The sequence below is a fragment of the Notothenia coriiceps genome, unplaced genomic scaffold (assembly GCF_000735185.1).
Source record: "Notothenia coriiceps isolate Sejong01 unplaced genomic scaffold, NC01 NC01_scaffold00031048, whole genome shotgun sequence".
Taxonomy (NCBI): Eukaryota; Metazoa; Chordata; class Actinopteri; order Perciformes; family Nototheniidae; genus Notothenia; species Notothenia coriiceps.
Genome location: NW_011363749.1, coordinates 116,935 through 137,849, shown reverse-complemented (window position 1 = coordinate 137,849; position 20,915 = coordinate 116,935). Strand labels below are relative to the sequence as shown.

Below are 20,915 nucleotides of genomic sequence, written 5' to 3'. Positions count from 1 at the left end.
CCCCCCTCTGAGAGCCATCATGATGTTCAGCGTGTTCCCAGCACATGTGAACAGTGTGTACAGAGAACAGACTCCCATATGAATGCATAGATTCAGGAAAGGTGCATACAGTATCTGGTATGCACAAGACAAGAGAGAGAAATAAGTGAAATCATCAATGTTGGACAAGCGGTGTTATGATGAGGAATCAATAAAGTCTGTTTCAAATCAAATTTAAATAAACGACCATCCATGCAACAACATCGCTAGCTATAAATCATATCTGCTCTCCAGAGAAGAGATTGATTACAGATCTCTGAAAAACTAGACTCAATATGAGGACATAAATAATAACCAGGCAGATTGTAGTGTGTCCTGAACTGTAATTTAAGATGGCGAGTTATCAGCCTACTATCAACCTGGTAAATGTGTGAGAGGGAATAATAGTCACTGACACAGAGATAGAAAGATAGAGAGAATATGGAGATATCAGGTCGGTGAGATAAACAAACCTGTTCAAAGAATTCATCCATAAAGCCTTTGTCCATCCCCACAGCGACTTCATCCTCCTCCTCTGTCGTCTCCTTCCCCTGCACAAACACACATACAATTAGGAAATATTATGTAACAACAATTTTGTAAACTTCAATTTGAAATGTAGGATGTATTGGTTTTACAGTAACACTGGTCACGACCAGACCACGAAGGGCACAGGTCAATGGTAAATAAAGCAGTATTACCACTTTCCTCTACACCCATCAGCTGATTAGAAACAAGGAGCAGCTAATGACATTTGTAATTAGAACCACAGGTCGACTTATTAGCAAGATATTATTGAATTAGGACCTCGGAGCAGCATATTTGACAAACTCCAGCCTGCACACTCATGCACAAGCATCTACGGAAAGCAAATACAGACAAGAAGAAAGCACAAGGAAGATCACAAGAGCGGAATAAGGTTTCATCAAAAATAACTACAGGTTTTTGAATTCAAGAAATTACTTTGACTTGACAAAAGAGATTTGCATGGTTTTTTGCTGCTCTAAAATTGTAAATGTTCACTGTATATGTCTAAATATTCACTGCAAATAAGGAATATATTGTATTTCTAAAAGGTTGGAAGCAACAATATTTAGTTTCTCAATTTCTAACTCAAAGTACAACAAAGCGACAAATGTTAGCGAAAATAACTGATTAGGCTGTCTTATGTCTATATAGTTTCCAAAGTTTACATGATAGTTTCCAGAGTTTCCAGAACCTACCAAGTGATTTATTCTGAAATACATGCTCATTTCTAAACACACATCAGATAATACACTACATTAGCAGGGCCCTCATGTTGTGTCATCTCATTCATCGTGCGTCTGTCAAACTAATTCAATTCCCCATTAGTAGTCTATGAGACCCATTTGCTTATCAACGCTGAGATGAGAGGGTGTAGTTGTTATTTTCTTCTTTCTGAAATCTTATGTTATAAATGTCTAAATTCTGAAATAAATCTGCAAAATAAGGAATACTCTCTGCAGCCTCTGGCTAAATAATGTTGCTACAGGATCGTATATGGTGCGTATAACAATAAATGTCCTGATTGTTTTGTAAATAATAAGCTTAAGGTATACAGTATCCCAACAACCTCCAATTTTCCGCCAAACCCAACCCTCCCAACTCTAAATGTTCCTATAAAATGTTTGTACAAGACAAAAGCAATATTCCATTGAGCATTGTTTCTTTAAAACAAGAGGATGCCAGCCATAGCTGGTCCAAACACATTACTGTGCATGCATTAGTCCAGCAGCGGAGAGTGCAGGAAGCAGGAGAAATCATCATATAAATTGGGAGGACTTGTCTGCCATGAAGGTTTTAAACCACTTTGACTGTTTATACATCCATGAAATTCAGACACTGAAAGAAAACATGTTCTGTAACATAACGTTAAACTGAATCTCATCCGTCTTGTTTTAACTGCAATAACAGAAGGATTATTATGCACTCTTACTTCTGAACTCAAACCCAAATCACGTCTGTGGAGAGTTAACATGGGATATGCTGATATAGAAATGGAGCCAGGAAAGATGTGGAGAAAATCAGTGGCAGAGGAACCAGTTCTTGAGAAAAATGTCTTAAAGAACAGATTTCGGTGAGAGATGGCGAGGCAATTGGTGTGAAAAGCAAGTGAGAGGAAAGCAGAGCCTCTCATCACGCTAATCTAAACCCACTGAAAGGAGACCATTTTTGAATTCATGGATTGTAAGGCTCTGGTTTCAATAAAAGTACCTAAATATTTTGAAAACAAAATGTGTATTTAGGTCCAAAACAATGAACCTAAATACACAATCTGATAGCTTATCCGTAATACGCTCAGCTGTCATGACAACAGCCAATATGGTGGGTGTACCATATGTAGCTCTGTGGGGAGCAAAACACCTCACATGGCATTTATAACTTAAAGTATGGAGTTGGTATGGCAATGAGGTTCATTTGAGGGACTGCAGAGAGGAAAGAGGCGGCAGCAGCAGGAGGCAGAGGAGGAGGACAAGCAGGGAATCAGAATAAGCTCAGTAATGTTCTCCTCCTCCACAGAGAGATGCTGTTCCTCCTGCAGAGAGACGAGGGCGTTGGTGTGCTTTCTCCATGAGTGGTCATGAGGGCAGAAGAGCTGTACCCCAAACCTCCAGATCTGAACCTCCTGCTGAGCAACAAAGACACTGGGAGAGGACTTTAGTGTTGCATTCTTGACTCAGCCTACAGACTTCACTGTCCACACATAGCAGCTGCTCTCAGCCAGACTTGCAAACATACATGCACACAGCAGCTGACACACTGATAATATACAACAGACGGTTAACACACTGAGGGCTTGAGGCCTATACAAGCCGGTCCCCGTTAGAGCCATAAACCTTCAATTCCCTCTGCCTCTGGGGTTTGCTCTCGGGTGAAACACCCCGGCAGGAGAAGTGGCCTGATTATGCTGTTTATTAGATCAGAGAGTTGTTCTAGGCACCGTGCCAGCAGGGAGTCGCTCCATAAAGACAAAAGGCAGTGCCTGCACATCCAGTATAAACAGGAGAAGCCGGAAATATAGTCCATCAGTGAAAGAACGAGAGATAAAACAGGCATCAAGTGTGAAGGCTGCAAAATCACAGCTGTGAGTAGGGAAAAAAGAGAAGAGGAGAAACAGGGCATCATAACAATTATTGAAAACTGTGAAAGTGTAGTTGAATGTGCAATAGGTGGATTATAGAGACACTGTGGGCATGTGAGCATATAAGTGAGCCTGAAAGCAGATTTTCAAACAGTGGGAGCAGAAAGGCTTTGCCAAGGGAGAACAAACAAGTATTGTATTGTTGTTAGTATTTGACTAATGAGGGAAAGCTGAGTAAATAATAAATATGTTCAAGTATGTGAGCACACATCTATAATGAATGTTATATCGTTGATTATGGTAATCAATGTGGGTTCATCAGGTTAAATGGAGAGGAAGGGATTTTATCCTGTGAGTGCATTCGGACTCTTTTCACGGTTTTATCTGAGAGTTAGAAAGAGAAGAGCAGTGAGAAAACAATTCAAGTGAAGATTGAAACCCTTGTGGGCAGTCCTTTATTATCTTTTTGTGTTTTCATATTATAGCAGGCCTGTTTCCTGCGTCTTTGTATTGCAGCCAATTCAAGCAGCTTCTTGCATTCCCATTAGAAATGACTCATAACAATCTGTGTCAGCTGCACAGTGGAATACTGGGAGCATAACGAGATTTATTACCATAATACAGCGAGGTAACATTCATTATGGATGTGTGTTCACTAAAATACACACACATACTTTAAAATTGGATTATTAGTTTATGTTTTCTGCAGTTTTTTTGTGCTCCATTTGCAAATCATCGCTGCTAACACAGTGTCAAAATCGGCTATAGTTCAGGACCAAATCATGCTAAATTGAGGTCACATTCTTACGCAATATTAATAAGAACATGCCAGAAAAGTCAAACAAATAAGATGCCTCACATCATACAAAATCATTTAAGGTTTTAATCCCAATATTTAATTGATATATAGATGCATTGACATGCAAGCTATCTTCACACAATTTGAATTTTCAGACGATGTGAATGCTCTTCAGTCACATGAATTTACTGTCCATCCAATATAACGTGCCATTATCCTGACCATAGGGACAGGTTACCAAAATTACAAAACAAATAAATAATACTCAAATATACACATCAAGTATTTTCTGTAATTTGGATTACGTTTTCTAACTTCGAATGTGCATTCGCAGCACATCGACACACCACACATAATAGCCATGTTCCTTTCACCCTCTCCTGTATCAAGCTAATGATCGTATCCAAACAGACTTTATAATGAGTGCAGGTTTAACTTAGTTCATCACTAGAAAAAACAAACATTTAGCATGTCATTTTAGAGCAAATATGTTATCATCAAACAATCTAAATAAAAGCAAGTTATAGGATTTAGTTTACCAAGTAAACAGAGCAGAGATCTGATGCTGACACAGCAAAACCACAAATTAGCACTGGTCTATAAATGACTGATTGCCCGGCTGAATGTCAGAGTAAATGAGCGGCTGAAGGAAGAGGAGGACATAGTGGGGCTATCGAGACAGGATAATTACACAACCAAGGAGGAGGGTGGGTAACGAGACGACACAGGAAGTGATTGATGGAGCCAGCCAAATGTAAAACTCAGTCAGTTCCTTTTAAATGACCGTGCAGGGAGCAAGCTTTGAAGAAAATCAGGGCACGCACTGATTTCAGATAATAAAATAAATAATGTGCACTATAGTTGATCAATTCACTCCAATGGATAACTTTCTGATATAAATACAGACTAGTTTTTTCGTCAAAAAAACCCACTGCAATTTAAACCAGACACATTTTTTCTCAGTAAACGTTTCAATGCTGAATGCGAGTATTCTTTTCAGTGAATGTCCGCTGATGAAGGAGATGTAATTGTCATTCTTTAAGGGGCCTCATGACAGGCCTCTTGGCTGTCTCGGCTCTGCGTGCACATCATTTTGCTGAAATGTTCTATATTGGATTTTTCTTTTGTTGAAATATATGCATAGTTTCTGGTTTGCATTCCAGTGAAAAACGATCTGTCTGAGGTTAACAGGGTGAGTTTTTTCAGCCCTGCCGGCAGCGAGCAGGGTTCAGCAGTAACACGAAGAAGAACAATGTGGGTGGGAGAAGAGCGAGCAGAGAGTCAAGGTGTGTGCATGTGCAAAAATGGTCTTTATCCTAACAATCCTCCTCAACGTCCTCCCCTTTTAATCATTTTCTTTCTCATTCTCTGTCATTCTCTCGCCTCCTTCCTCCAGACTTCAGCTTCACTACTGAACATTACAGCAGCTGGCCCACACAAAATGGACTCCGTTACCTTTGTCTCGCACCCCCTTCTCACACATCCTTTTGTGTTTGTCTTTTCTTCTTTAACATCTCATTATCCTTCCTTAAGATAACTTCAACAACCTTTTATCTAACCAAACTGAAATGAATGATGTTGGATTTACGTTGAGTCTCTGTCTGAGAGAAACAGTTTATACTGTTGCAGTGTATTTCAATGTGGATAAGGTTAGAATAACAAATAAACGTAATCTTCCTCTTGCAGTCTCTTCCTCTTCTGTTCATCTTTTTACACATTGTATTGTTTGTTGTTCTTCTTTCAGCTGCGTTTCATCCAATCTTTCTCCGCCCTCGGCCTACCTTACATTTATCTGAACTTAAGTTAATAATTAAAGAAATTCCATTATAAACATATCTAAATAGAAATTCACAAACTGCGACATGGTTAATAATCTCTTATAACACAATAATAGTGTGTCTATACCAGTTAATGACAACCAATTCCAGTAAATAATCCAAATGTCTGTAACTGCCAATTCTCACACTGATAACTCATTCCTCTGACGAGAGGACTGACCTTTTACACTAAATAGAGGATATTTACTTGTATGTTGCTCATTGTGTGTGTGTGTGTGTGTGTGTGTGTGTGTGTGTGTGTGTGTGTGTGTGTGTGTGTGTGAGTGAGTGAGTGAGTGAGTGAGTGTGTGTGTGTGTGTGTGTTTGAGAAAATGTCAGAAGCTTCAGCTGAACTTTAATAACAGATCACAGGCAGAGAAAAGAGTTGTGCTGTCACCACTAATGCCATGGCTCTTCCTCACCCCCCAGACCCTTCCCCCTATTCTTTTGTGGGACATATTCAGAAAGCCTCGCTGACCATGAAGGATTATGATAGCACCAGTGTGCCGATAACACAATTATATTGGAGATATGGGGGAATGTAACACAATGCATGGCAGGAAAAGATTCAACGGGGGCAACAACAGTAGGAGCAGAAATGCATAGAAAAGCCAAGAAAAGTGTTAAAGAAAATAGAGGCGGAAAGAGGCAAAGAAATACAACAGTTTGAAAAATGTTATATTTGCCAAGGTGATGTCTAAAAAAACCTAAAACCTAAAGAGTTTCAGTTTAGAAGAGAAAAAAGGCAGAGCTGGAACTGCAAAAATATTTGTGAATCAATCAATTAACTACGTTGTTGCCAATTAATAGTCTGTCAACTGACTAATTCAATTCCTGTTTTAGTTCTGAAATATTTGTAAAATATTGACCTAAAGAAGAGAACAGTCCTCTCAAGAAAAAACTCATAACAGCATAGAGCATTTCAGAAAATAGCTAGAATTAGGATTTCTGTGGACATGAGGATGATATAGTGTGACTAGTTAGAAAAGCCATGGAATTTTTTTTTTTATGTTTTCAGCTTCAACAGGCAGATGTTTTCATTGGAAAACCTGTAAAAGGCCAACATGTGCTAGCTGCTCCGCCCCAAACAGCCGAGAAACACAGTGAGCAGGAGAACTTAGTGAAGCATGTAGCTTAAAAAGGTGAATTCATATGTAACTCCAAATATATGATAATATTCCCTGTATCTGCTAGAAGTGTAAATAAGAATTAGCTTGTCTAACGAACTTCAAACGTGATAATATGTCAGTTTGTTGTTCACGGCTTTCGCTGCCCCCAAGAGGTCAAAAACCTATTGCAAGCGGATATTTGAACCCAAAAAAAACATTTTTCTGTCAATCAAGCCACCAGATTGGTAAATGCTAATATATATGTCATTTTGTGGAAGGTGGGGACCATGGTGAATAATGTATTTTATTGCGTGATTAGTTAAAAGTCCCTGTTCAGCCTCACATTAGCAAGTATATATATATATATATATATATATACACATACTATATATATATATATATATATATATATACTGTATATATAATCATTATAAAAGATTACCACCTATGAAAGTCAAACAAAGCTACTTAGGGCTTCTTAGCCTTAATCTCCGACGAGTATCTGTGATAAAAGACGTTATCTGAAGAACTACTCTGATGTCATCGATTATACAATGATGTGAAAGGGGAGGACTGCAAATTATAATTTACATTTTAGAAGCAGTATCAAAGAGGACTTAAAGCTAATCTCAAGCAGACGGATACAGTTTGATAACAGAAAGGTCTTTATTTATTATCAGGATATCCATTAGCTAATGCCAAGGGAGCAGCTAGTCTTTATGAGAAAAAGAAACAATGACCCATTGATTTTCAGAAAAAAGGTAAAAGTCAGCTCAAGAAACGTCCATTAACACAAGCCCTCATGTCAGGCCTTACTTTATAAGAATAGCCTAGTTCAGGATGATTAAGTGGGTCTACCATTCACACATTTAAAAAATAGCCATTAGCAGCCAACAGATAGGTGTCAGTCACACTCCTTTCACAGCTCATTATTGCTATTATGCAGCCTCTATGCATTGATGAATAACATGCGTATGCTTGTGCCTTTCTCACGACTAATAACGATAATGTAGGATGGTGACAGTGCATTGCCGTTTCACTCTCTCTGTGTCTGATTTAAAGGATAAAAGCCCAGCTGTGGAGCACAACCAGATTGTTGCTGGTTTCTGAACTGTTTGCAGAGGCTTGAATCTTCAATGAGGATAAATAAAACCTTTGACCCTCTACAGTGTGCAATTCAACAGCAGTCAGCAGCATGGCTTTTTCTTTCTCTCCCTGTTTGCGTCACTTACAAAGTGTCAACACAGGTCAAGGACAGAAGAAAAAGGTGAGGACATGGAAACAAGTGGAAGAGAAAAGATAGGGGATAGTATATTGAAATGAAAGTGTAAAAGACACAGAATATCTCAGTCGGGCTTCACATCCATCCTATTAGTTGATTTGTCACGCTAATGCCAAACAGGCAAAGACAGTGAGAACCCCGCCATACGAGCTGCCTAGTCCAATACACTGCATAGCAAGGCTGCACGGAGCAGACAGAAGGGAGAAAGTAGAGAAAAGGGTGTTGGGCAGCCATCTGATAAACTGCGGATAGGACGAGAGCAAAGAGCAATAACGGAGAAACTCAGCATTACCGAGAGGATGAAAGAAAGGAGCAGGTTATTATTAAGAAGAGATTGAGATGGATAAAGAGGCAGATACGGTCAATCAAACGGCAAGACGGAAGAAGAAGAAAGAGACAGAGCTGATAAAACGTCAGGAATCAAGCAATCACATTTGATTGATAACAGTTCCTGATGTTTGTGAAATCTGCAATAACCTTTTCACCAGATATCAACCTTAGGTTCCAGAGCTTGAAGACTACTGAGAAAAACCTCTCATCTGCGCCATCTGTCACTAAATCAAGTTTGGCCGACTGGGAATGATGGGACGAGGTAAGGAGAGGCTGCATGAGCCTTTTAGTTATTGAAACTGACAGTTTTTAGGCAGCAATCTAATGAGCTTCTGGAAGAGCAGAGTCATAGGCACGTGCTGAGCTCATAAAGTAGCTTTATATGCATATGGACAATGTTGAGGCAGAACCTCCACCACGCAAATATGAACAAAACTCAATTTCCTGCCAAAATGACACATAAAAAGGGTGATTCAACTAGCAGTGTGACTCTTCAAAACAAAGACACAGAAGCTACGCAATCTGTAAAGCTCAGTTATCTTGGTTTTATGTGAAAATGATGTGATATCTTTGTAATATGTTTTCTGAAATTACTGATTATTACAACCATTTAAGCAACTCTTACAAAAAAAAACATTTTCAAACTCGACAAACCAAATGAAATGGAGAAAACAGTACACAATCCAAATGTAACAAATGAAAATAAAATAAATCCATTCAGTAACAGCACTGATATTGGCCAGATGTCACCTTCCAGAATAAGAGAGAGTTTAAGCAGTTTAATTGAATCACTTTCCTAATAAAAGTCAATACTTCCACCATCACATTCAGTAAGTCACACTGCCCTTTAAAACACATCGGTAACGAGCCTAGCACAAGTGTGATGTACGTGGCAAGAAAACAAAGAACTAAGGTGTCTAATAGCTAAACTTGAGGGCAAGAGACTAACCACCATGGCTACAATGTCCAGACCACACCTACCATCCAACATCCAGGAAGAAGAGAAACGGAGGGCTAAGAAGTTGTCTCTCAGCTCATGCCATCTAAACGCAGTTAAAGACTGGGAAATGCCAGACCTTGACCTCTGCTGCCACTCCTGCTGGTGTGTCTTCGTCATTAGGCAGATGGTACTCGAGGCAGGAATATAAAAGTGTGTCCAGTTGAGTTGGTATGCAGGGGTTTTGTAACCTGTTCAACTGCACAGCTCCTGAGGGAAGTAGGAGTCAGAGGCCAGGCCCAAAGAGGGGCCTTCAAAGAATTCGCCAATGAGACCGAAAAGAGCAATCACTGTCTGCAGCTGAATAGAAGAGATGAGGTTTGGGCTGCCAGTTGACCCACTAGAGACTAACCATAAGACAAACATGCAGGCACTATCACCTGTGACCATTCTCGGATGGGGGTGTCTTGTGATAAAAGGCCACATTTAGGTGTACACAGCTGAAGACGTGTATGGAGGGTAGCAAACATCATTTTGTGTTTATCCCCCCAAAACAACCACAGTTGATTAGTGCAGAAACAATTGTAGTGCATTATCAGTTGTTTTCACTACCACTCTCAGAAGTGGCAAATTGTAGACGTAGACTCAGTTTAAATAACCCAACACTGGCTTACATGATCTCCAGTCTCCAGGTATTAAAGCTATAATAACTATTGATGAATGAAGCACAAGGCTGCAACACAAATGTGTTCTTAATGAATATATTTATGCATGTTCATTTCTTCATTGATTTAATGAAAAATATTTCGAGAAAAGCCACACGTCTTCCAGTTTGAAAATCTGATACAAAGTCCAGTGACAATCCAGCAAGGGTAGGTGGAAGCGAAGGGTTAAATATGAAGTCTCAGTGAAGAACAGAACTGTAAATCTGCAATGAGCAAATAGATAAACTTAGACTTAGCAGGCTCAGGTTTTGGGAGCTGTATAGCCCATTAATATATATTGAAATAATGATTAATTGCAGCCCTAGGCAGTAGGCAGCCATTTAAATACAATCCCATGAATCTGACACTGTGCTGTTGTAATGTGCTGTCCTGACACACTGAGACATCTGCATGAGAGTCAAGTAACTGCAAATGGGAAACAATATCAACCTAGTGCTGGTGGGAAATAACGGTCTGTGACATGCAATTCACTTCAATTTTATTTGGCCTGTATTTGATGAAATTGGTCTGGCTGGGCCTGCTCCAGCTGCCAATTCTCAGACATGAATGATATGATAAAAAATAAAATATGATCAGCAACCGGTATTACATTTCAGTTGATCCTGATTTCTCAGTGAAGCTGTTGAGTCACACACACACGCACAAACCGACCCTGCACAGCACATCACACAAATGATTGTTGTCTCCCTCGAGGCCAATTCATTGCTAGATCTTCACTAAAAACTGAGAAGTCGTAAATTGTTTGCCCGACTGACTCCCCAGGGTAACTGCCAATTACATAAATAGATCTGACAGTGGTCACTTTAAAACACACGCACACGATTTTCACGAGGAAGAATATGTTGGAGATGATGAGGGTAGAATTGCGGAGATTAGATAGTAAAAGTATATTTCACAATGAAACCCCCATCTCTTTTATCAATAGTAATGTCAGAAAGGACAACACATTGTGCTCGGTGTGGGGGGGGGGGTAAAAGGTTTTTGATGAGAGCGCCTGTGACGCGCAGAGGGCTGACATTTAGGTGAAATGGGCGAGCTGGGAACAATTTCCTTTTTCAAATCACGCACCCATGGCTGGACATATCGATCAAACCGCACACACAGAACAATTATTAATGCACTATAATATATTTCCTCACAGGGCACACAATTAACAATTCAACTGTTTCTGAATAGCTAATTGATTCTAAATAGATTGCACACAATGCTGACACTGAACATTGCATATTGAATGAAAGACCACATATTGATTAAACACTATTAATTAAAAGGAATGTCTATGCTTTAATCTCCCTTTTGAGTCCCAGATATGAAATAGCATACAAATTGCTTAAAGAATTTAGGCAGGCAGATCACAGCGATTTTTTTGTTCGAGATTGAGGAGGAAATTACTTTTAATTGGATTAAAAATCACACATCATTCATCCGTTTTACCCATACAGGAGTAATAAGGGTCTGTTGCCTGTTATAAAACCCACATTTCAGCCTCCATCAGACCCCTGAGCGTCACAACTGTTGCTCAGTGAGCGCACACAGCTCTGTTCCGTCAGAAGACGCTTTTACATCATCTAGAAGCGTCTTTATAAACCATCTAGCCTACTCCACGAGCAGGTGGATAGTGGTCGTTTAAAAGAATCAAACAGTAACTTACATGTTTAAGTTCTTGCATGCGGTCCTTCATGTTTGCGGTAAATCACACTTATTCCTTCAGTTCCCGGTGTTTTGTGGTTCGCGTGCGGTGATGGAGCACCGGGGTGGAGACCGGCAGGATGATGCGAGTCAGACCGAGGAGAGGTGCGCGTCTGGCGGCGGTGTTTCGCCCCTTCGGTGCGGATGGTGGGACCACTTTACGGAGCCGGGTGACGCGCACTAAAGGTGAGGAGAGGCCTGCCGACGTTAACCCATTACACACCCTGAACTTCCTCCATAAACCGCACTAATTGGTCTGTCTTTTTAAATAATTCCCCGCTTTAAGTTGATTTGTTACCGTTAAAGTCAATCCAACATATTGAAAGCACGACTGACAGTAAATGACCGCCTTCTCAGAGAGTCTGGTGGATCTGTGTTGGGTTTGATTATCTATTGAGCAGGTTCAGAGATAACGCCCAGGTGGATGGCTTCCCTCGTGCCAAAGCTCACAGCGACCTCTGTTGGCCTTATGTGAGGCACACATATGGAAACAGCGAAAGGCCTCAACATTTAAATATTTGTTTACATAAAAGCCTACTTACCGACTTTGAAATGTTTCTTAGAATTGCTTTTACTACTATGTAATAAAGTCATTTCTAAGATACCATCATATATCTAGCTAGGATTTTTCAGTGTATCCATAACTATAGTATATTTTGTTTTCTTCCTTCATACCCAACATAAGTAGGCTACCATATCAATTGTCGACATTTTTCTATTATTTTATACAATAAAGTTTATATAAACCATAACAAAAACGTAAGTAATAGTAGTTGCAGCAGCAATGTGTTTACTTTGTTTGGTTCCATTTCCCCATTATGAGCAAAACTGTTTTGGGCATCGAGACGTTCTCCTTTTTGTAACCTTCCTCATAATATAATGAGCTGTCAGTTTATTATAGGACAACTTTCAAGTGTATTGTCATTTTCTACATCTCATATCTCCATAAAAGAGTGTTTTTTGTGACACAGGATTACGAAAAGGAGGGATTTAACTAACAGTTAAATTGATTCTATATTCAGGAGAATAAAAGTGAGTATAATACAAATATCTTTAATAGGTTTTTAATAAACAGATATCGAAAATGTGACATTTGATAATTTATGATAATTGTTTTAATTCTATGAGATTATTGTTGCCGTCAAAGCTAAATCTTTCTCCTCTGCAAGATTTTACAGATGTCTGTCCATGTCCAGCCAACCAGAACATGGAGAGTGCAATCTTGACAAACATTTGTGAGAAAAATTGCTATACACTCAACCAGATGTAAAATGGATCAGCCATAATAGCATTTTACTTCTTATCTTATCCACCTGTTTTAAAGAGTGGGTACAATTACGTCCAAACACTTTGCAGTTTGAATGGTGATTGTGTTCAGGGTGGTACAGGCGAGAGCTAATGAAGGCACAGCTGCATGAGTCAGAGCTAGAAATTAGGTTTTCTCTGACGTGCAGTGTACTTTGTGTCGGCTCGAACCTCCCTGAAAATCAAACACAAAGCAGAGAGAGAAGGCGTCAGCAATGTTACAGATTACAGCCAATCAGGGATTCAGTTAAGTTAACCTAATGATATAACATTATTTAGAGCCTGAATATTTCAGCACAAGATAAAATTATTTGTCCTGAAAGAGTTTATACCACATACAGAGTACATACCGTCCCTGCCTTCTCCTCCTCTCCTTTTTCTCCAAAATCCAATCGCGTCCCTTCTTCGCTGATTTCCCCTTCATGCCTTTAAAACGACATCTTCACAAAGACAAAGTGTGGATGATTAGCTTATTTAAATTGCACCGTGGCCTTTGTGGTAAACCACGTCCAAAACTCCTCAGATCTTATGCTAAATGTTTTTCCATCAATTATCTTGATTTAATCAATAGGAGCAACTTCAACATCACCATGTAAAAGGGAGGAAAAGCTGCCTGACAGGTTTTAAGTGAGGCAGGACGACAACCCTTTGGAGATTTCTCTCGGTCTTTAGGACTCTTTAAAGCAGGTATGACTCAACCTGCATTTATCAGGGCCAAGACCTTTTTTTACAAGGCTGTAAAACAAATCAATAAAGAAAGTGGTGCTGCCACTAAAACATTTTTTATTCATTGATTACATTTAAAATGTTGATCACAATTTCTAGGAGCCCGATTATAAATGACTTGCTCTGTCCAGCAAATATTCTCATTCCAAAAAATGGGCCGGGATTTTCCAAAAACTCTCAAAAAAGATTAAAAAAAATCAGCAAATTAAGTAATCAGTTTGCAAACAATTCATTAAAATGTATAGGTGTGAAATTCACAAAATGTTTTGGTAGTAAAAAAGGCCTTAGATGCACATTTCCAGTAGTAAGTAACACACTAGTTTCACAATATTAATTTGATGCTCAGGGTGCATCTCATCACTCTGCATCTTTTTTATTACATTTACTACAAAATAAATCTTGTTAAACACTGTCAAACAAACTCGGCTCCTTTCAACCAAGATAACAGTTTCCTCAAACTCTTACAATAATCAGTATTTGTCTAAATATCTTTACCTTTGTCCTGAATACTGGACCTGGTTTGATACAGCTCTGTCTGACGTTTCTGTTCCCAATCCCTGAAAAGACCAACAAAAAGATAACAATTATAATGATGTAGCTATAATGAAACACAGATGCCCCGAAACCCACTAAATATTTTGTTTCTTACTTTGGGAAGAGAACCGGTAACTCCAGCAAACAGACACAAGAAGAACCTGGAAACAAAATAAATGTGTGTGTAAGTGAAGGAGTAAATCAGGCCAACCGTATTAATGTGTGATCATTTATTAAGAGGCTAATGTGACAAACAGTTCATTCAATATGTTCTAATTAGCCTTTTGTTGCAATTACACTGCTGCTAATTTCACAGGACATTAAGAGGGAATCACTCAAAGAGGGCTGCAGCTAAATATATCAAAAATAAAAGCCTAGTTTCTGAAAGGTACTGACTTTTTGGCTTTGCTGCTGTTGGGGTAGTCCACCACCATACCTCCACCAAAACCTGCCCTCATGGCCTGCGTCGTGATCAGCTCAAGCTTTAGAGAGGGAAGAAGACTGATGGTAAGAAAATGAACCCGGAAAAAACACCATATTTCATATCAACTATGCACTACATTATTTCACCTGTTCTGAGTTCTCTGGATAAAGCTGGAAAATGGCACGTGAGCCTCTTGACTGAAAGACAAAGAACAATAAGAGGAACTGTCTCCATTTTGAAATATGGTATCTGGAAGTTTGTATAAAAACCTTACCAGAGAAGAGTAGAGAGTACTAAAGAAGGTGTAGAGTCTCTTCGGAGGACTATGTGACCTCTTGTCGGCATTACAGAGCCACTGCAGAGCAGAGATACTGACGTGGAATAATTCAAACGTTAAATGAAAAACAGAGTCAGAAATTATTAAAAATGAAATAGGATACCTTCTTTTCTTTTTTTTCAAAAGTCATGCTTTGTTATTCACCTGATGCAACCGTCAAATGTCCCAGGTCTGAACGGCATCCCGTGGCCCATGTCCCCCACTAAAAGGTCTCCCTCTACTTCTCTGTCCAGTGCAACATCTGTTACAGGAAAGACAGGGTTTGATCAAGGTTTTAGAAATGTGCCGACATCTCCTTAAATGTCGCTTAGAGGCTTAAAACTGAAACCTCTGATGTATCTTGTGTAACATGCAAAACACTGAACTTAAAAGAAGACACACTTATTGTTTTAGGTCTATTGAAAGATGAGATGAAGGTTTATTTAATATCAATATTAAACCGGTTCATAATCCAGCCCATGCTTCTGTTGCTTCTTGTTGAAGGTGATAGTTTAAACTTACCAAGCATTGCAGTGCTGATGTCGACTCCGACCCAGTAGTGTCCCTCCTCCGACAGGAAGTCTCCACTGAGACCAGAGCCGCACCTGAGACAAAAGACAGAGAGACAAGTCTTTAAAATCCCAATCTCACATAATAAGTGTATTCTGGACATTACAAAATAAAAAAAAAGGTGAGGTAATTCTCAAACACTGCGAGACTATTGCAGTGCTGTTAACTAGCCAAACAAACAAACAAACAAAGTCAGTGTCACTCACCCCACATCTAACAGGAAGCATGGCTGTCCTTCGGGAAGGTTCAAAAGCTCCACAGCTCTCTCGGACATCTGGGTTTGGATCTCAATCATTCGAGAGCTGTGACGCAACAAAACACAGAGTTTTGAGCAACGGTTAATATGTGACTTCTGGCCCTTTTTAAACAATGAAGGTGAACATTAAATGTGTCTAAGTGCCATCATAAATGATATTGGGTTCAATAGATTTTAAGCTAGGTCTCAACACAGAACAAAAAAATATTCCCTGTCTGATGTTCTTTTGGAAGGGAATATCCATCCTTAAATTGTACATATTTGTATACATACACCTTTAAATAGTTAAGTGAATGTATACACTAAAAACACAGACAATCGCCTCCCTAACTTGCTAATTGTGTGATGTTGTGATAAAAAAAAAAAACATTTTAATCCAAACTAGCTTTAGGTTAGTGTGGGGCTTTTAGCAGTGTCCGTATCCCAGTAAAACGTTCATGGTTTGAGATTTAACCACCCTGCTCCATTATTATTTTTCTTTCTATGAAGCATCTCTTGAATGTATCTGCTGCCCAAACTATTATTTGTCTTTTTGAATGATTTCTATTTACAAAATACACCTGGGCTGCTCATATTATAGAAAAAAACATATTTACTTATAGAATAGGATGGGGTCCTGAGAACATAGGGACCACAGATAAAGGAAGTTATGCACACATTTCATCAGACTCACTTCTGAGAGTATTTCTTTGCCTCAACTTCATTGTAGAACTGTGGGGATAAGAGCACATCATTAACATTTCAATTAAATACAACTGTTCAAAACATCTGTCAGCAGCAGACATCTAAATGTGTGTCTTGTGTATCTTCATTACATTATGTCATTTTTATATTATTTAGACTTATGAGACACTTTCGCTTACAAAATGAGACCTAAGTAGTAACATAAAACTACAAATAACCTGTCAGTCACTGCAACAACACATTTCTAGAATGTGAACAGACATTTAAGAATCAAAGAATGAATTCAGTGTAATAAAGACAATTCAAAAAATGAGTTTCATTCTTGACTCTTCCTGACTCACTAAATTCACACAACCTGGTGTCCTCCTAGATGTTTATTAACCTGCAGCAAAGACCAGAGGAAGTTTCCTGTTTTCACCTATTCAGCCTGTGACGTGATCATTAAGCTATAACGTTAGAATCAGTGAGAACATCGTGCTTTTTTAATGTAGGCCGAAGCATGTTCGTAACTTTTGGTTTTACCAAAATACCTTTTAACTATGTTCTCTATATCTAGCAATTACAAACGACTTCAATTCACAAGACAGGACACAAAACGTTGATCAAAAACTACTAAACTACAGTTAATTACACCATTACAACAATAACTTAACTACTCAATAGTTAGCCAATCATCAAGCCAACATCACGTGCCCTATTAAAACGCTCATAGTGTTATATTATTATACCAAGGGTTCCCTTTAAAGAACCAAACTGCTGCTGTTAGCTTAGCATCTGAAAACTACAATAATCCGGGTTACTGACCAGATCGGGAGGGGCTGTGTGTTCAGGCCGCCGGCAGTTGGAGGTCATGACTCTCCTTGTGTCTGTGTTTGTATCTAAAGATGAAGAGTTAACTTGTAATATCTGTTCATCAACAAGCTAAGTGTTGTGATAGCCTACGGTCCACACGTGAAAAACAATGACATCACATTCAAGCGACGTAAGAAGTACTTCTTCGTTAAATGTATTAAAAGCAGTTTAAAATCAGACGCCATCTACTGGTCAAACAGGTAGGTACATTTTGAACTTGTTAAATATCTACTATATATATTTTTGCCAGTGTATCGTTTGCAGTGGTGGATGAAGTATTTTATTTAAAATAAAATACGAAAATGTAAAAATACTACAAGTAAAAGTCTTTCAAACAAAATGTTACCTAAGGAAAAGTATAGGTTCAAGGTTCAAGGTTTTTTATTTTGTCATACGAATATAGCTACATTGTAGTTATGACGATGAAAATCTTAGGTCATCTGATCTAACCAATCAAGTATGCCTAAAGTACTAAAAGGATATACTAATCCTAAATAACTCATTGTGCTGAATTGCCCCTTTCAGTAATTTTTTTATTTAGTTTATACAATTATTATTATTATTATTATTATTATTATTAGTGCAATACCAGACCTGTTATGGAAGGTTATATATCAGTAGGCTAAAAGTTATGGAGCCGTTTTCTGCGAAATGATTGGCCGACTATGAAAGTACTTCCTGTAAACATTGACTCTGATTGGCTCCTCGTCATTTGACGTTCCGGATGCTGCATGTTTTTTTCCGGCCAGCTCACTGTTCCGTTCTCGGTAAAATGGCAGAGGTCGGTCATAGACTGGGGACCGGGGCTTACCGGCTGTCCGCCCTCAGAAACAGCCAGAGTTGGTCGGTGTGCACCGGAGAGAGTCCCGGTCCTCTGCTAGTCAACTCCCTCAGTGACAGCCGGTGTAGAGAGCAGTCAACCCGGGACCAACATCTTGAAGTTCAGCCAGTGACAAGAAGCAAAGCAACACGACTCAAACCAGAGAAACTTTCCGGAGTGACAACAAGTGAAAGTCCACAGACAAATGGGACTTTGCGCTGTGTCTGGTATTTGGAGCTGGATTCATCCTGGTGTATCAGAGAGAGACTTAACACTCACACAACATCCCTGTACCTTTCAGCGAGGCAGCAGGAGAGACTGCTGCCCGGCAGGATGACATCCTGGAGCAGAGGAGCTGTTTTCATCCACCCTGACACCTTCAGGTCAGGGCAGGGGTCAGACAGGTGGAGCCGTCTGAAAGCCCATCCTAATACCATGCAGGTATCTACCAGAAGCTACAGCTGGAGGAGTGACCGCAGCTCAGAGGAGGCTCCGACTATGAACAGAGCAAGGACGACTTATTACGACATTCTCAGAGTGTCCCCTGGTGCCACACAGTCCCAGATCAAGACAGCCTACTACAAGCAGTCTTTTCTTTTCCACCCTGACAAGAACCCAGGGAACGATGAGGCCACGCAGCGCTTCTCTGATATAAGCAAGGCCTACACAGTGCTGGGAAACATTGGCCTCAGGAGGAAGTATGACCATGGGATCCTCAGCAGGTCAGATGTTCACAGTGCAGGGAGACCTTCCTCTAAAGAGACCATGAGCAAATCATCAGCCCCCCCACATCAGCAACACTACAGAACCAGGCAGTTCTCCCAAACTGGGAAGAAGACCATGTTTGATTTCGATGCTTTTTATCAGGCTCACTATGGGGAGCAGCTGCAGAGGGAGAAGGACATGAGAGCCAGGAAGCAGCGCCTGCTGGAGCAGGAGAAGGAGAACCTCAACAAGTGGAAGGAGGGAAGAAAGTTGGACTTGACTATGATAGTGCTGATGACCATGGCAGGCGCTCTCTTTGTGAATCTCAGCATATCCTGAAATAGATGCAGCACCTTGGCGGGTGCCTCTCTGGGGTTGCATGTTACAACTCTCAGGGAGGAGAAAGAGGGGGAGAGAGAGAGTGCTACCTCAGAGTGTTTTGCAAGTGTTGCACTGTTTTTGACAGTTGAAGATGATTTTATTTTTTGTGTTTTAATGAGCAAACAAAGGCTGAATCACTGGTTAGAGGCCAAAGATTGGTCATTAGCTGATTGTTTCAAAACAGCAACTGAGCATATTACTTTTCCTCATTCATTCACTTTAAGACTGTAAAAACGAGCAGAAACAAAAACTGCAAAACACTTACCTAAAAAGTGGGTGCTGAATGATCATAAATCAGAAACGTCAAGAGAGAGAACATTTAAAAATCGTATGTACAGTTAATATTATATTTCACTCTTAATGGCTTTCTCACCGTTGATTTATTTGAACCTATGGTTTCAGAGACATCATTACAATCTTGTCAAATGGTCACTCTCCTTATCCCAAGAAGCTGATGTAGACTGTTATGGAGGTTTAGTTTTTGTGCCATCAACATCTGTACCACCAGGTGTGAAGTTTCTGTGTCTGCACTTATTTATTTCATTTCCATAGGGACAAGTCTGAAGCCAAGCCACCCTTATTGGCAGCTCTCATTTAAGTCCTTTCACCCACATGCTGCGCAAGGATGTGAACATTGAATGTCTGAGGCTGGAACGTGCACAATGCCTTTGCCTTTCCTTACACACTGCATCTGTAATTCAGGAAATCACTTTGAAGTGTGCAAATGTAAGATTATTAGAAAAAGAATACACATGTATACACCTTCCAGGTTTTTGAGAGTGTATCGATCTACTGTATATGATGTTAAATTGTTTATTTTTAATAGGGTTAACTGTATAAACCAACTCTCTTACAACAGTTTGATTCACATTTCTTAAATAAGTTTTATTTATCAATGAAGATCATAGTTGGTGATTACCCAGAATGCTTTGCGTGTGTTTTTTCTGCAATTCTATAAGATCTGACCTCTAGAGGGCGCCTGAGCACATCCAAATCATCATAGGCTTCAGATGGAGGCCTCTGTGTTTAAAGTCTGTAATGGACGATACTCATTTATGGTATGGAAGTCTGCTGAGAGATTATTGTTGATAATACATCAGTTTATTTCCTTGAAGATGCTTCCCAGTAGAAACTTCCAACATGCTTCATTTCTGGGATTAAAGGAATACTTCGCCAACAGAAGGAATATTTGTGAGTTACTTATTACCTTGAATTCTAGGAGAATTATTTTTTTCCTTATGCCTATAGTGAACGAATAATTAAAAAAGACTTGTCTTGAATGAAAGTATATGGGGCTGAACTTTCACAACAGTAAAACTATATCCAAATATTTTCACTCCCATAACTTGTGTATATGTAATAGAAAGTAGTTAATTTAATGTCTCATTTATCTGGTTGTATTCTCAGTATTTCCCTTACTATTTAAGACAATTCTGCATAGACAGTCTGAAGTTTGTGCAGGCATGCCTCTTTTAAATAGAAGATTCAAGCAAAAATACACATGTTTTGTTAAATGTATTTTGAAGGAACTGT

The 20,915-nt window shown here is 39.4% G+C and overlaps 3 protein-coding genes across 3 annotated transcripts in view; 1 reads left to right on the top strand and 2 right to left on the bottom strand.

The window, feature by feature from the left end:
* LOC104959779 (syntaxin-1A) overlaps nucleotides 1-12,166 on the bottom strand; it is a 47,077-nt gene extending 34,911 nt beyond the window's left edge. The window contains exons 1-2 of the mRNA XM_010787675.1: nucleotides 11,772-12,166; nucleotides 492-569 (exon numbers count right to left, since the gene is read on the bottom strand). Coding sequence (XP_010785977.1) covers nucleotides 492-569; nucleotides 11,772-11,801 — 108 coding nt within the window. The 5' untranslated portion in view covers nucleotides 11,802-12,166. The remainder of the gene's footprint in view (nucleotides 1-491; nucleotides 570-11,771) is intronic.
* A 693-nt stretch (nucleotides 12,167-12,859) lies between these two features.
* Nucleotides 12,860-17,604, bottom strand: bud23 (BUD23 rRNA methyltransferase and ribosome maturation factor). Its single transcript, XM_010787674.1, has 12 exons — nucleotides 17,429-17,604; nucleotides 16,614-16,651; nucleotides 15,891-15,986; nucleotides 15,637-15,719; nucleotides 15,280-15,376; nucleotides 15,073-15,169; nucleotides 14,945-14,995; nucleotides 14,771-14,856; nucleotides 14,490-14,535; nucleotides 14,336-14,397; nucleotides 13,465-13,554; nucleotides 12,860-13,289 (listed from the first exon to the last, which is right to left on the bottom strand). Exons 1-12 carry the CDS (start codon nucleotides 17,474-17,476, stop codon nucleotides 13,235-13,237), a joined length of 849 nt encoding a protein of 282 aa, XP_010785976.1. The 5' UTR covers nucleotides 17,477-17,604; the 3' UTR covers nucleotides 12,860-13,234.
* Nucleotides 17,605-18,237: 633 nt separating this feature from the next.
* LOC104959777 (uncharacterized) lies at nucleotides 18,238-20,806 on the top strand. The gene has a single exon (XM_010787673.1). The coding sequence runs from the start codon at nucleotides 18,249-18,251 to the stop codon at nucleotides 19,338-19,340; it is 1,092 nt and encodes a 363-aa protein (XP_010785975.1). The 5' UTR covers nucleotides 18,238-18,248; the 3' UTR covers nucleotides 19,341-20,806.
* The last annotated feature ends 109 nt before the right edge of the window (nucleotides 20,807-20,915 follow it).

Coding starts and splice junctions, on each gene's coding strand:
- bud23 (XM_010787674.1), bottom strand. CDS start 17,476: ATGACCTCCAACTGCCGGCGGCCTGAACACACAGCCCCTCCCGATCTG. Junction 14,536..14,770: donor AACAGCAGCAAAGCCAAAAA/GTCAGTACCTTT, acceptor TTTTGTTTCCAG/GTTCTTCTTGTGTCTGTTTG. Junction 13,555..14,335: donor GTCCAGTATTCAGGACAAAG/GTAAAGATATTT, acceptor GTCTTTGTGAAG/ATGTCGTTTTAAAGGCATGA.
- LOC104959777 (XM_010787673.1), top strand. CDS start 18,249: ATGGCAGAGGTCGGTCATAGACTGGGGACCGGGGCTTACCGGCTGTCC.